Source organism: Amphiprion ocellaris, chromosome 4 (genome assembly GCF_022539595.1).
Source record: "Amphiprion ocellaris isolate individual 3 ecotype Okinawa chromosome 4, ASM2253959v1, whole genome shotgun sequence".
NCBI classification, from domain to species: Eukaryota; Metazoa; Chordata; class Actinopteri; family Pomacentridae; genus Amphiprion; species Amphiprion ocellaris.
This window is the reverse complement of record NC_072769.1, coordinates 5207845-5221563: the sequence shown is the minus strand read 5'-3', so window position 1 is coordinate 5221563 and position 13719 is coordinate 5207845. Positions and strand designations below refer to the sequence as shown.

Genomic DNA, 13719 nt, shown 5'->3' with positions numbered 1-13719 from the left:
GGGAGAAGCGCATGTGGCAGGAGCTTAAGATGAAATATAAAAACATATTTAAAACAGGTAAGAAGTCGGCATAATCTCATGGAACTACCTCATTCTGATCATGTTTTACATTGTAAAGTAGCCTAAATATTAAGTGGCTGTTTGACTGTGCAGTGGTTTTATCCCAAACATAGCCTAAATGTCTGCATCCATATCATGTTCTGTTAAATAATTAAGCCTATTTAAACTAACACAGACTTCTACTCAGCCAACTATATATGTATATATATATACACACACACACACACACACACACACACACACACACACACACACACACACACACACACACACACACACACACACACACACACACACAGAGCCTTGATGGCTCTGACAGGTTTATGTCCAGGGAAAACGACAAAGATGGTAAAAGTCGTTTCAGATCCAGACACACTTTTCTGACCTTCCTGCATACAGTTGTCTTACTGAAGTGCTCTGCATCTCTGACATTATATAAAAAACTTCCATTTGCAAAGAACCGCACCGCAACACACAATATCTGCTGGGATGTGAGAGCATGACTGTGGTTGGTAATGTTGTAAATGTAAGGACGGATGAAGTTGTGGATGTAGATTATGGACCATGATGTGAAACGGGTCCGCTCAAAAAGATAACTGTCCGGAAGTACGAGAGAATCTATGCGCGGTCTGATAACAATCTCCCGACGAATATTTAATTTTCTGCGCAGTTATGCTGCTCCTTCATCCACTGGATCGTTCATAAAAAGACATGACATTTACAAACGGCAGAACTAGACTTCGCCAAAACTCGCCAGCTGAATGAATGAATGAGGAAATCAAATCGCGTGTGACTGAAAGAGGGCGGAGACTGAGAGAAACTCGAGGTTTACTGAGAAAAACCTGGTCCCGACCAGGTTAGAGTCATAGAGTCTGTTACTACGGTAACTGACCGAGAGCTTAAGTTACCTCTCTTTGTGAAACAGGCTAGAGTTACCCCTCTGTCTCGGGTTTGAGTTACCTCCCTTTGTGAAACGGAAAACTCAGTTTCCCTCATTTCAGGGTTAACAAACAGAGTTTTCACTAAACTTGCTTCGTGAAACGGACCCCTGAACTGTCAGAACATCCGTCAGCTCCTCTGTTTAAAGAACACACCTGAAGCATTTTTATGCGTTTTTTTTTTTTTTTTTATCGGTCTTTTAGGGTTGTAATGTTTGACTGATGTTTGATTTCTTGTATTGTTTTCTCTAATGCTTTGTGGAGCCATTGGTGCTACAGAAATAAACTTTATCAGAAGTGTTGGGATGTTCACACAGCGATGAAAACAATACAGCTCATGTTTATTACAGAAAACACCTGAGTCAGGCGGGTGAGAAAAGTCTGACATGAAATGAATATTTACAGCTGTAAAACAACACAGAATGTCACCCTAAAGATAGAGTTTCCTCAGAGGAAAAAAAGTTCCATGTTTAGCTCCATGTTTCCACAGATATGGAATTTTCTCACATTTAATAAACAGGAATAAAGCTGCGATGTAATAAGGGCTGAATGTGTTTCACAGAATCAGATGTTTCTCTTTTGTTCTTAGACATGAAACCAAAAACACAACTTGATCTTTAAAAACATCAAACCCAAGAAACATCCAACTTCTGACTGAATATTTCAGGAGGTAAAACATCAGCAGAAGTTGTTGGTTGTTTGATCAGTTCTCGTTCTGCTGTCAGTTGGCTAGAATCTGTCCTATATCCGTACGTCTCTATAAATATTCAATATTTCAGGATTTACCGGTTAATGTTTACTGTAGATAGTTTGAAAAACCGCACACAACTTCCTGTCACACTAGCATCATCAAAATAAAAACTAAAGTGACCATTTGCTGTACAAAGCTGTCAGAGTTTCATGTTCATTTTGAAGCAGAAAAAATGGATGTAGTGGTGGTTCATCATCTGGAGGTCTGACAGGTGCACCAGTAAGTTCCTCCTAGTCAGACCAGTAAGGAACTGGCTGAGTCCAGTCACAAAGAGGAAGTTTCTCAGTTAGAGCAGCAATGAATAATGTGTTTGTTTTCAAAAGCTCATAGTCTCATGTTCCCAGTTAGACCACTGGAAAAAGGAGGTTTCCCAGTTAGACCAGTGGAAAAAGGAGGTTTCCCAGTTAGACCAGTATGATCTTTCCTAGTTAGACCAGTATAAGTCTGGTCTTTCCCAGTTAGACCAGTATGAGTCTGGTCTTTCCCAGTTAGACCAGAGCTCTGAGGAGGAAGGACAGAGCAGCTCCCAGAGCCAGACCCAGAGACAGGAAGAAGGCCATGATGGCTCCGGCTGTTTCTGCCTCGTGAGGAAGAACATTCCTGTTGGACAAACACATATTGGGTTATTGGATGTTGGAAATGATTCAGCGATGATCAGCTGATGAAGGTTCCTGATGGAAGGTTTGTTTATGTTGCTATGAACTGTGGAGAGTTTCTTACTTTGGGCCGTAGCACATGCAGAGGCTGGCCAGGTATCCATTAGTGAAGGCGAAGAGGATCATGAAGACGATGAAGAAACCATCATGGTGGAAAAAGATGGGCAGGTGGAGACGAGGTTGGACGTTGCACAACATGAAGAGTGGAACGAAGGCTAGACGACACAAGATGAGCACCGGAAGAATCCTGCTGTGTTTTCCTGGCTGGAAACACAGAAGATAAATGATAATCCAATCATTTTCTTCCACTCATCTGCTGTCAGATCCCAGAGGCACCAGATGTCCCTCTATCAGCAGCACCTTCCAGCTCTTCCTGGGGATCCTGAGGCATTCCCAGGCCAGATGAGATATGTAATCCCTGCAGTGAGTTTCTAAGTCAGGATCTCCTTCTAACTGGACATCCCCAGAAAATCTCTAAAGGTCTAAAGTCTCCCAGAAACCATCTACTCAGATTCAGCTCTACTCCTAGCCCCCTGTTGGATGTCTGAGCTCCTCACCTGATCTCTAAGGCTGAGCTGAACCTCCTTACACAGGAAAGTTATGTTGGCTGCGTTCATCTGCAGGTTTATTCTTCTGGTCACTACCCAGAGCTAATAGTCATAGGGTTAGGAACAAAGACTGACTCCAGACCATAGGGTTAGGAACAGAGACTGACTCCAGTTCTACCTCCTCTTCACCAGGACAGTCCACCTTTCTGCTGACTCTGCACCAATCTGTTTTTCATGTTCTGTTTTCTGGTCACTCGTGAACAAGAACTTGAGATTCTTAAAGTCTTTCGGTTAAGGAAGCAACTCCCCCAACCCACCCAGTACCTCTCACCCTGGGAGAGTCCAACCCTCTCCAGGAGTCTGGTTCCAGAACTTTGCTGTGTGAAGATGAGCCCAGCTATATCTAACTGGTGCTGCTCCACCTTCCCACTCCTCCCAGTCCCCAGAGCTAGTCTATACCACTAGGGGGCAGCATGACCTGCCTCCATGCCGCCTGGTCTGCATATTCACTGACTCGAAGTTTAACCAGGTAGAGACAAAGGAGAATGAGCCAGTGTGTCAGTGGATCAGTAAAACTGATCATCAGTTGTTGGATGATTCTGACTGGATCATTAAGTCCAACTCACCCACATACAGATGGCTGTTAAGCTCCGCCCTCCCCAGTCAGACAGGTTGAAGAGCAGGAAACAGCTGACTGGGATGAAGTAGAGGTCTGTAAATGAACAACATAAACGTGTCGGTGATCAAACTGAAACTCTTCTTCATGAGACTCAATTTTTGTTCAGCAGTAGAAGAAGAAAGACGCAGTCATGTGACCAATCAGGCACTCGGTTCTGAACAGCCACAAGTCAATCATTCTGCTAAATCCTCAGCTGTAACTTTTATCCATCTATAGGAGCAGAACACCACACCTGTCCTCTCAGACTACCATGCTTTATTGCTGCTGTCCATCCTGAGAGTCAGTAGAAGCAGCACAGCCTCATTAAAGCTCCACTTCTAACCATTTATTTCTGCTGTTTGATCACACATCAGAGAAAATCAGGAATAGTTCAGGACAACACTGGACAGAAGAAGACAGAATTACAGGAGAACAGGAAAGACAGGACGTGAGACTGACCCCAGCTGCCGACGTCAGCGAGGGTGGACTGAGTGTCAGCCGTGATGGCAGGAAACGTGCCGATGGTGATGGTGAAGGTGAAGCAGACCGACAGTGCCAGAATCCAGATCTGAGGTCAATGACAGCGAGGGTTAAAGCCAGTCTGGACCAATCAGTGAAGCCACAGAACCAGGAACAATCACAAGTCAATATGTCATGATTTAGTAAACGTTGTGTAGACCAGGAAACACTGGTGTTAAAGACAGGGGGAGCTGAACCAGTGTTTAATGCTAGAAGGTGGTCATCAGCACTGATTATCCAATAGGATTGCTCTCCTACTATCCCAGTTACCATGGTGATGGAGTCAACCAGAGTTCAACCTGAAGTCCGGAGCCTCAGGTGGGTCCTTCCATCCCTAATCATTTCATTTTTAGAACTATTTCTGCTTGATAATGTCTGATTTTCCTGATAAATAAACTATGAATACGCATAAAGATGTCTGAGAATATTTAGCTTCATACATGGAATTCTTTCCTATATAAAAATTTTCCAAAAAATTGCTATCAACTCACTTTTAGCTGTTTTTTTTCTCCTATTTCAGTCTAAGGCTGATTGATCATCAGTATCTGGAGAACTCTTGAAGATAAAAACCTGAAATATTCTCTGTGATTCCTCATCATGTTGATTTGGAATCTGGAATTTTGGAAACTTTTCATGATGGATTCACTTTTTTTTTTTTAAAGTTATTTTTTGGCCTTTGTGCTAGTTTAGATGAATAATCAATAAGCTCCATAAACAGGAGCTACAGTCTCAGGTTTGAATCATTTACTGCAGGTCTTTCCCGACTCTTCTACCCACATTTCCCATCTCTCTCTCCACTGTCCTCGATAAAAAAAAAGGCCAAAAAACAACTTTAAAAAAAAAAATCTGATTATGGCTGAGTTGAAATATTTCTAGTGAATCTGTGGGTCCTGGATGCAGTAAAGTTGAAACTGAGCTTTCACAGCTTGAACAAACTCTTGGTAGATGGTTGATCCACGTAGAATCGATCTCTGGAGATCTCAACATGTAACTAAAATGGTAAACTGTCTCTTTCTTTCTTTTTATTTACTGTTTTCATATTTGTGTCCAAGTATGGAGAAATGAGTTGGAGTTAAAGTCTGTCTCTGGACTTCTTCACTGGTTTATTGGTGGTTTATTATGGGCTGTGTGCTCCATTAGTTCCTGTTAGAGCTTCTCTGCTGCACACACTTTATATTTCTGACAAACTGATGTAAACTCTCCTGGCTGCATTTGTGGATAATCATGAATTGTTCCCGTGAACACAGATCAACAACACTGAGCTGATGAGTTCAGGGAGTTCAATGTAAAATCAGCAGAAAATTTCTCCAACCTTCTTAAAGATGTTCATCATGGAGACGTCCTGTATCTTCTGGTCAGCAGCTTCGTCTTTATTCTCTGAAGGACAACAACAGGGTTGACACAGTTTGACTGATGAGATCCTAAAACATTTCCCAGGAAACAGAAACCATTACTGGTGTAATAAAACAAGATTTCAGGGTTTACACCGTACCTCGGTTCATCAGACTCACTGAGTTCTGCTCCTCATCTGATGTCGTCTGCTTCTGGTTTCTCTCCTGATAAAACTGGAAGAACTCCTGAAAACACAAACCATGAATCCCTGACCAAAGATAGAACAGACCATTGATTGTTTCATCTGACTGGACGACATAAAAACAGAAAACCAACTCATAAAGGAACAAAATGCAGAGAAAAAGAACATCCAGATCCATATTCAAAAACCCTGAGTAGTTTGTACCAGTAGGGGGCAGCAGAGGTCCACCTTTACTCATTTCTCATGATAAATAATTCATTTTTAGTTATTAAAGGACAGATGTAATTAATTCATCAGCTGGAACCTGTTTGATATGAACTAGGAAGGAAGTCTGAACTGAAGCAATCATGAGTGTGAACATCAGAGATTAATGTGTTTCTACTGATGGTTTATTTAGTTATTAATGGATTTAATGGTGTGTGTGTGTCTCTGTGTGTGTTGTGTTACCAGTCTGGGCAGCAGGATGTAGGACAACACTGAGAGAAAGATCACTGCACAGGCGGTGATGAAATAACCGAAGGCAGCTTCCTGCATCTCAGATCCACCTGCAGCACAGAGAAGCTTATTGGTGAGTTATTGATCAGACTTTTATGGGTAATAAATGGTATTGATCAGACTTTGATGGGTAATAAATGGTATTGATCAGACTTGCGATGGCGCAGATCATGGCGAAGGCAGCGAAGGTTCCGGCGAGTCCCTGACCGCTCATGATGGGAGTCGTATAGGAAGCCGGCAGCAACCCAGCCATCCCGAAAAGACTGCCCTGTAGCACGGCTCCAAAGGCTGTAGACAAACAAACAAACAAACAGGTCAACAGACACATTCCCCTTCAGCACGGCTCTGAAGGCTCTCAACACACACACACACACACACACACACACACACACACACACACACACACACACACACACGCACACACACACACACACACACACACGCACACACACACACACACACACACACACACACACACACACACGCATACACACACACAAGCAAACAAACAAACTAGAAAAGCACTCAGAGAGCAGTTCTCCTCCAAGGCTGCTCAGTTGATGTATCATTTCTGATAGATGAAATCTTTAATAAAAAATGACCTTGTGCTGAGCACAGGCATGTGTTATACATGTGCATGTTATGTATGGATACCGAATTGCGTGTAAATTACTCTTATATAGGTCTGTTGATCAGTTCATTACTTTTGGCAAGCCTTTGTTTTGCTAGTGTTAAAATCACCGTTCCCTCCATGCTTTTATTTTGAAGGTGTATTTTTAATGTTACGGGCTTTTATTTTGTCCCCATTCCAATGGCACAGGAAGTGTTTATCTAAGAAGCGGTTTCTTGACATGACGAAGATGCTGCCGAAAAGTCCGAAAATTCCCATAAAGATGAAAGAAAATGGTCCACGGTGTCTAAACTCAGAAGCTCCTAGCTGGAATGGAGACAAGCTCTGGCAGTGTTTCCTGAAGAAAGGAGTGAAGAACAGAAAGGTGAATTTGTGTTCAAAATAAGGCCAACAGCTGAACGTAAATAAAGGCTTTGTGAAAAATCAGGAGTTTCACCATTGTCTGGCTGGGGTTTGCTACATACATGACCTAAATATGTAGCGGGACTCAGTAACACCCCACAGTTTAATCAGTTGTTCCTTGTATGATTTCCAACTGATAAATCACTTTGTAGATGGATTGCAATCATTAGATTGTCAGCAGGTAACTGACACAGTGTTCACTTGTTGTCATAATTACAGTGACGCTGTGCCGGCAGCTATATCTGGCAATGGGAAATCCTTCACAAAGCCGTGGATCCAGACTATAAGCCACATCACTGTGAAAATTTAATGAGGTGGTCCTTGTGTCATTTCTGACCTTCTCTGAAAATTTCATCCAAATCTGTTTGTACATTTTTGAGTAATGTTTCACACAGCCAGACAGACAGACGGATTCACAGACAAACGTACGCCGATCGTCACATAACTCCGCCATTCCTTGGTGAAGAAACAGACAGACAGAGAGATGGACGGACTCACAGTTGATGATGACGATCTTCACCATGGTAACGGAGAAGAAGGGCAGCGGCTCCAGAGGAACTTTGACAAGGACGGCGGTGACGGCGAAGACGAACATGATCACAAGCAGACTGCCCATCACCCGCAGACGCTGAGGAATACTGACACGAGACAAAGGAGAAGCTCAGGGATTGGCTGACAGCTCAGGGGGTGGAGCAATCAGATACAGTCAGATACTGACAGATAAAATCCAACGCAGTCAGACAGAGTCTGATACTGACAGCCAGATACAGTCAGATACAGTGAGATACTGACAGCCAGACACAGTCAGATACAGTCAGATACTGACAGAAACAGTCAGACACAGTCAGATACAATCAGACACAGTCACATACAGTCAGGTACAATCAGATACAGTCACGTACAGTCACATACAGTCAGATACAGTCAGATATTGAGAGTCAGACACAGTCAGATACAGTCATATACTGACAGTAAGATACAGTCAGACACAGTCAGACAGTCAAATATGGACAGTCAGATACAATCAGACACAGATACAGTCAGATATTGACAATCAGATACAGTCAGATACAATCAGATACAGCCATACACAGTCAGATACAGTCATATACTGACAGTCAGATACAGTCAGACACAGTCAGATACAATCAGATACAGTCAGACACAGATACAATCAGACATGATCAGATACAGTCAGATACTGACAATCAGATACAGCCAGATACAGTCAGATACAATCAGACATAGTCAGATACAGTCAGAAACTGACAGTCAGATACAGTCAGAAACTGACAGTCAGATACAGTCAGATACAGTCAGATATTGAGAGTCAGACACAGACACAGTCAAACATTGACAGTCAGACACAGTCAGATACAATCAGATACATTCTGATACAGTCGGACAGTCAGATACAATCAGACACAGTCAGATACTGACAATCAGATACAGTCAGATACAGTCACACAGTCAGATACAGTCAGACAGTCAGGCTTCAGAAACTCTTCTTTGTTGGTGTTGATAATGTTTACTACTCTTCTTCGGTGGTGTCAGTAATGCATTTAGCCCTCTTCTTCTTCGTTGGTGTTGTGGTACTCACAGCGAGTGGAGGAAGGAGTTGAGGCAGGTGCAGAGCAGCAGCGGCAGCATCGCGCACAGCGTCATCACGTTGTTGAATTTGGCCTCCAAGACACTGCGCTGCTCACCTGCTGCCTCCGTCTGATTGGCTGAAGAAACATCCAATGAGGAGTCCTTCAGACGGCCGGTGAAGTACTGGACAGACAGACAGTCAGACAGCCATCAGACAGACAGACAGTCAGACAGACAGACAGATGACAGACAGTCAGACAGACAGACAGATGACAGGCAGACAGACAGATGACAGACAGACAATCCGACAGACAGACAGACAGTCAGACAGACAGACAGACAGACAGACAGACAGATTCAATTCAATTCAATTCAATTCAATTCAATTCAATTCAATTCAATTCAATTCAATTCAATTCAATTCAATTCAATTCAATTCAATTCAATTCAATTTTATTTAAATAGCGCCAACTACAAGTCAGATTGTCTCAAGATGCTTTACAGAACCCATATGAACCCCCAGAGCAGCCCTAAGGAGACAGTGGCAAGAAAAAAAAACTTTTAACAGGGAAACAGTGCTCTGTGTCTTCAGAGCACTCTGAAGAAGACTGCAGATGCAGTTGAAACATGTCAACAAGGTAAAACCATCCTTTCTTTACTGATTTGTCGGTGTAAAAAATAACGTTATCCATGTATAATGTGAACAGTATTGGCCCTAAGACAAAACCCTGAGGAACTCCATGATTAACCCTAGTATGCTCAGATGACTCATTGTTGACATGCACAAACTGGAACCTGTCTGATAAGTAGGATTTAAACCAGTCCAGTGCTGTCCCTTTAATGCCAATAGGATGTTCTAGTCGCTGTAATAAAAGTTTGTGGTTAATTGTGTCAAATGCTGCACTAAGGTCCAATAAAATAAGTATAGAGACCAGTCCATTATCTGACGCTATGAGAAGGTCATTAGTAACTTTCACCAGAGCTGTTTCTGTGCTATGATGCACTCTGAAGCCTGACTGAAACTCTTCAAACAAGCTATTCTTTTGTAAATGTTCACAGAATTGATTTGCAACTGTTCTTTCCAGAATTTAAGAGACAAATGGGAGGTTGGATATTGGTCCATAATTAGCTAAAACATCTGGACCTAGAGTGGGCTTTTTAAGTAAAGGTTTGATTCCAGCAACCTTAAAAGCTTGTGGTACATAGCCTGATACTAGAGAGAGATTAATCAGATCTAACATTGAGGAATTAATTAAAGGTAAAGCCTCCTTGAACAGTCTAGTTGGGATAGGATCTAAAAGACATGTTGATGGTTTGGATGTAGAAACTGTTGAAATTAGTTCAGAGAGATGTATGGGAGTGAAAAATTCTAAATATCCATCAGGTCTTACAGCCAATTCTAAAGCAACTTTATTTGATGATACATTTGTGACATTTGAAGGAATGGCCAGATTTTTTCTCTAATCATAACAATTTTATTTGTAAAGAAGCTCATGAAGTCGTTACTGCTCAAAGCTAAATGAATACAAGGTTCAGGTCAGATGACAGACAGACAGACAGACAGAGACAGACAGGCAGACAGACAGACAGACAGACAGACGACAGACAGACAGACAGACAGACAGACAGACAGACAGACAGACAGACAGACAGACAGTTGTTGTCTTACTGCCATTTGTTTCTTTTCTGTTTTCTCTGATTTCAGTCTGGTTGTGAAGATGATCCAAACTTCTTCTTCTTCTTCTTCTTCTTCTTCTTCTTCTTCTTCTTCTTCTTCTTCTTCTTCTTCTTCTTCTCAGACTGACGTCATCATAACTCTGGACCTTCACCTGCTCAGGTGTCTGTCTCAGTGATGGAATTAACTCTTGTGTCTCACCTGAAATCTCATGTCTCACCTGTGTCAGTTCTCTGTGCATTTACAGTCCTGTGTCTTCCTCAGTCTTTTGTCATTTTGTCTTGTTTGCTTCCTGTGAGTTCACCTGTAGTTACCTCCCTGATTCTCACCTGTAGTTACCTCCCTGATTCTCACCTGTAGTTTCCTGCCTGATTCTCAGCTGTAGTTACCTGATTCTCACCTGTAGTTACCTGTCTGATTCTCACCTGTATCTGCCCGACTGTTTCCATGTTCTCCAAGTTTGTGTTTTTACTGTCAGATTTTTGGTTTTGGTGTGTTTTGTCTGATCTACCTGACAGTCCTCACCTCAGACTGGTTTATATTTCAGAGACGCTGACGAATGAGATGACCCTCCACTGCAGAGGATTCTGGGTAAGAAGTGGAAGCAGCAGGACACCCTGGTGTGTTTGGCAGAATATGTGTGTGTGTGTGTGTGTGTGTGTGTGTGTGTGTGTGTGTGTGTGTGTGTGTGTGTCGTACCACAGTCGCAGTCATGAAGAAGTTCCATGGCAGCAACGTTCCCAACCCGAGCATGAAGAAGATCAACCACACGCCACCGTACCTGCCGGGAGATAAACCAGGTGGAGTTAAACTCTGCTGGGAGAATCCTGAGTCGGCCATCGGGGGGCACTGAAGATCCATCAACTGGTCAGTGTTGAGGTCCAGGTCCTGGTCAGCTCAGACTGCTGATGTTCTGAGTCATTAGAAGCTACAGGGACCATCCCAGAGGGTGGAAGAGTTAACCAGGATGACCACGGCTCTGGGATGGCTGGGTCTGATGAAGAAGCAGACGTTCCTGGTGATGGACTCAACGGTTAATGTGGTTGGAGAGAAAAGGGGACGAGGAGATGATGGTGGGTGGAGATGATGGTGGGTGGAGATGAGGAGATGATGGGTGGAGATGAGGAAATGATGGTGGATGGAGATGAGGAGATAGTGGTTGGTGGAGATGAGGAGATGGTGGTGGGTGGAGATGAGGAGATGGTGGGTGGAGATGAGGAGATGATGGTTGGTGGAGATGGTGGTGGGTGGAGATGGTGGTGGGTGGAGATGAGGAAATGATGGTGGGTGGAGATGAGGAGATGATAGTTGGTGGAGATGAGGAGATGATGGTTGGTGGAGATGAGGAGATGATGGTGGGTGGAGATGAGGAGATGACTGAGCAGGCTGGTGTTGTGGTGAGGCCATGAGGGCGATGAAAGAGGAGCTGGGAAAACTTCCAGAACTTCTCATCATGTCCAACAAGAAGAGGTCTTTGGACGGGATGAAGGCCATTGGTTTGGCTCTCCAGTTGAGATAGAAGCCACCCCAGCGCTGTTGTCCACCAGTGATGAAGAAGCTGTCGGGTCTGTTGTCGGAGGGGGATCCAGGTGGACAGCCTCAATCCAGGAGGTGAAGCAGCCCTGTCTGAGAGGACCACCACCTCCAACCATCTGATGGCTGGAGGTCCAGCAGGAGGAAGGATCCCACCCAGCTGACTCCTGATTGGTGGCGTAGAGGCAAGATGTTTGGACGTCCCCATGGCTACCTTCATGAACCATAAAGTGAGTCTTTGTGATTCAGTTCGTCTGAGAGCCGTCCTTTGTCCTCCTTCAGGTCAGTGATCTTTGGATTTGCTTTTTGGAGGAACTTGTTGTCCTCAGTGTTTAGAGAAGGTTTGGTTTGATGACACCATGCTGTCTCCACCATTCTACAGATTTATGTCTCTACATTCAGTCTGTCTGGTGTTTCCTCATCCAGGTTTCTCACTGTGTTTATTCTTTTCTACCTTTAGATTCTGTTTTTGTGTTTTAGTTTTAGCACTTTTTCCATCAGCAAAGCCAAGTTTGTTTTATTTCTGGTTCAACCAAAGTGTTTTTATCCTGCATTTGTGTCTTTTCTGGCTTTAAATATGAAAAAAAGGAGCTGATAAAATACCTTCTGATGCAAATAAACTTTTACCAGACATCTGTGTTAAAACTCCAATCAATCAATCAATCAATCAATCAATCAATCAATCAATCAATCAATCAATCAATCAATCAGTAAAGTAGCTTCTGATAAGTTTTATTTCCACACATTCAGACCTCAGAACACGAGGTTTATTAAATATTCTATTAGAACATTTATTATAATTAATACTCTATTATGTCTCAGCCAGTGAGTGAACGGTTAGTTTTAGTTTTAATTAGTTTTTGTGAAAACATCGTAGATTTTTGTTCAACTCACTTGTCTTTGGGTGAGCTGATGGCCATCTTCCTCTGGAGAACCAATCAGCTGCTGAAGAGCCGGGCTGAAGAACCAACGAGGAGAAGCGGTGGCAATCAGAATCCTGATCATCAAACAGATGAAACCAACTCAGTGGATTCTGGAATATTTTAGATGTTTTTAAATTAAAAATAAAATCACATTAAGACTCTGTTACTGTGACAACGTCCCAGAACTCACACAAGGCTAAACCAATCAGAGGACAGGATTCATGCCCCACCCTCTGTGAGATATTCAGGGACTATCTGAAATCTGAGAACAGCTGCTTCCTGTCTGCTGACTGAGCGTCCCTGAACGCATCACGCTGAGAGGAGTTTGAATTGTGGTGTGTTCAGGGACCATCTGAAATCTGAGGACTGATCAGATAAACGACCTGCAGCCACATGAATAGATTAATAAGAGACTGATGTTTACCTTCAGGACTCAGCCAGATGTTCTCTCTGTGTTGTCCAGATGTTCTGTCAGCGTTCTGTAGACATTCCCTCTCAGTGTTCTGGTCAAACCTCTGGTATCAGGAGTTGATCTGTCAGATATTGGGTCTGAATTTGTCGATGGTTGCTTCTCTTCTGCAGCTTGTGAAATCTGTCTTCCTGTCGTCTTTTCTTCCTGCAGGTTCAGCAGATTCACTTCTTCAGTCTGACTGACTTCTAACCTTTCACCTCCGATATCAGGCGCTCAGTGGACTTTGCTTCTGTGTAAATAATGATAGCAGAGCGACTCCAGGTTAACTAGAAGAATGAACGTTATGCTGCAGACCTCACTGTTAAATCAGAACACCAGAGCTGAAAACTGATCT

At 43.1% G+C, this 13719-nt stretch overlaps 1 protein-coding gene across 3 annotated transcripts; it reads right to left on the bottom strand.

Annotated features, from left to right (window-relative positions):
- Positions 1-1318: 1318 nt before the first annotated feature.
- Positions 1319-13574, bottom strand: LOC111563953 (equilibrative nucleoside transporter 1-like). Of its 3 annotated transcripts, none has more exons than XM_023263240.3 (13): positions 13338-13574; positions 12885-13023; positions 11157-11238; positions 8793-8965; positions 7691-7830; positions 6313-6447; positions 6112-6209; positions 5623-5707; positions 5443-5507; positions 4071-4179; positions 3580-3665; positions 2470-2669; positions 1319-2349 (listed from the first exon to the last, which is right to left on the bottom strand). In XM_023263240.3, exons 2-13 carry the CDS (start codon positions 12908-12910, stop codon positions 2238-2240), a joined length of 1311 nt encoding a protein of 436 aa, XP_023119008.2. In that variant the 5' UTR covers positions 12911-13023; positions 13338-13574; the 3' UTR covers positions 1319-2237. The 3 variants fall into 3 exon arrangements, with proteins under 3 accessions (XP_023119008.2, XP_023119007.2, XP_035800826.2); XM_023263239.3 differs by having other exon boundaries at positions 12885-12987; XM_035944933.2 differs by having other exon boundaries at positions 12885-12948.
- Between the last annotated feature and the right edge of the window lie 145 nt (positions 13575-13719).

Excerpts from the sequence above, each read along its gene's own strand:
- LOC111563953 (XM_023263240.3), bottom strand. The coding sequence starts at position 12,910 with ATGGCCATCAGCTCACCCAAAGACAA. Across the intron at positions 6,448-7,690 it reads GAAGATCGTCATCATCAACT|CCTTTGGAGCCGTGCTACAG; the intron begins GTGAGTCCGTCC and ends GTTTGTCTACAG. Across the intron at positions 3,666-4,070 it reads CGCTGACGTCGGCAGCTGGG|ACCTCTACTTCATCCCAGTC; the intron begins GTCAGTCTCACG and ends GTTCATTTACAG.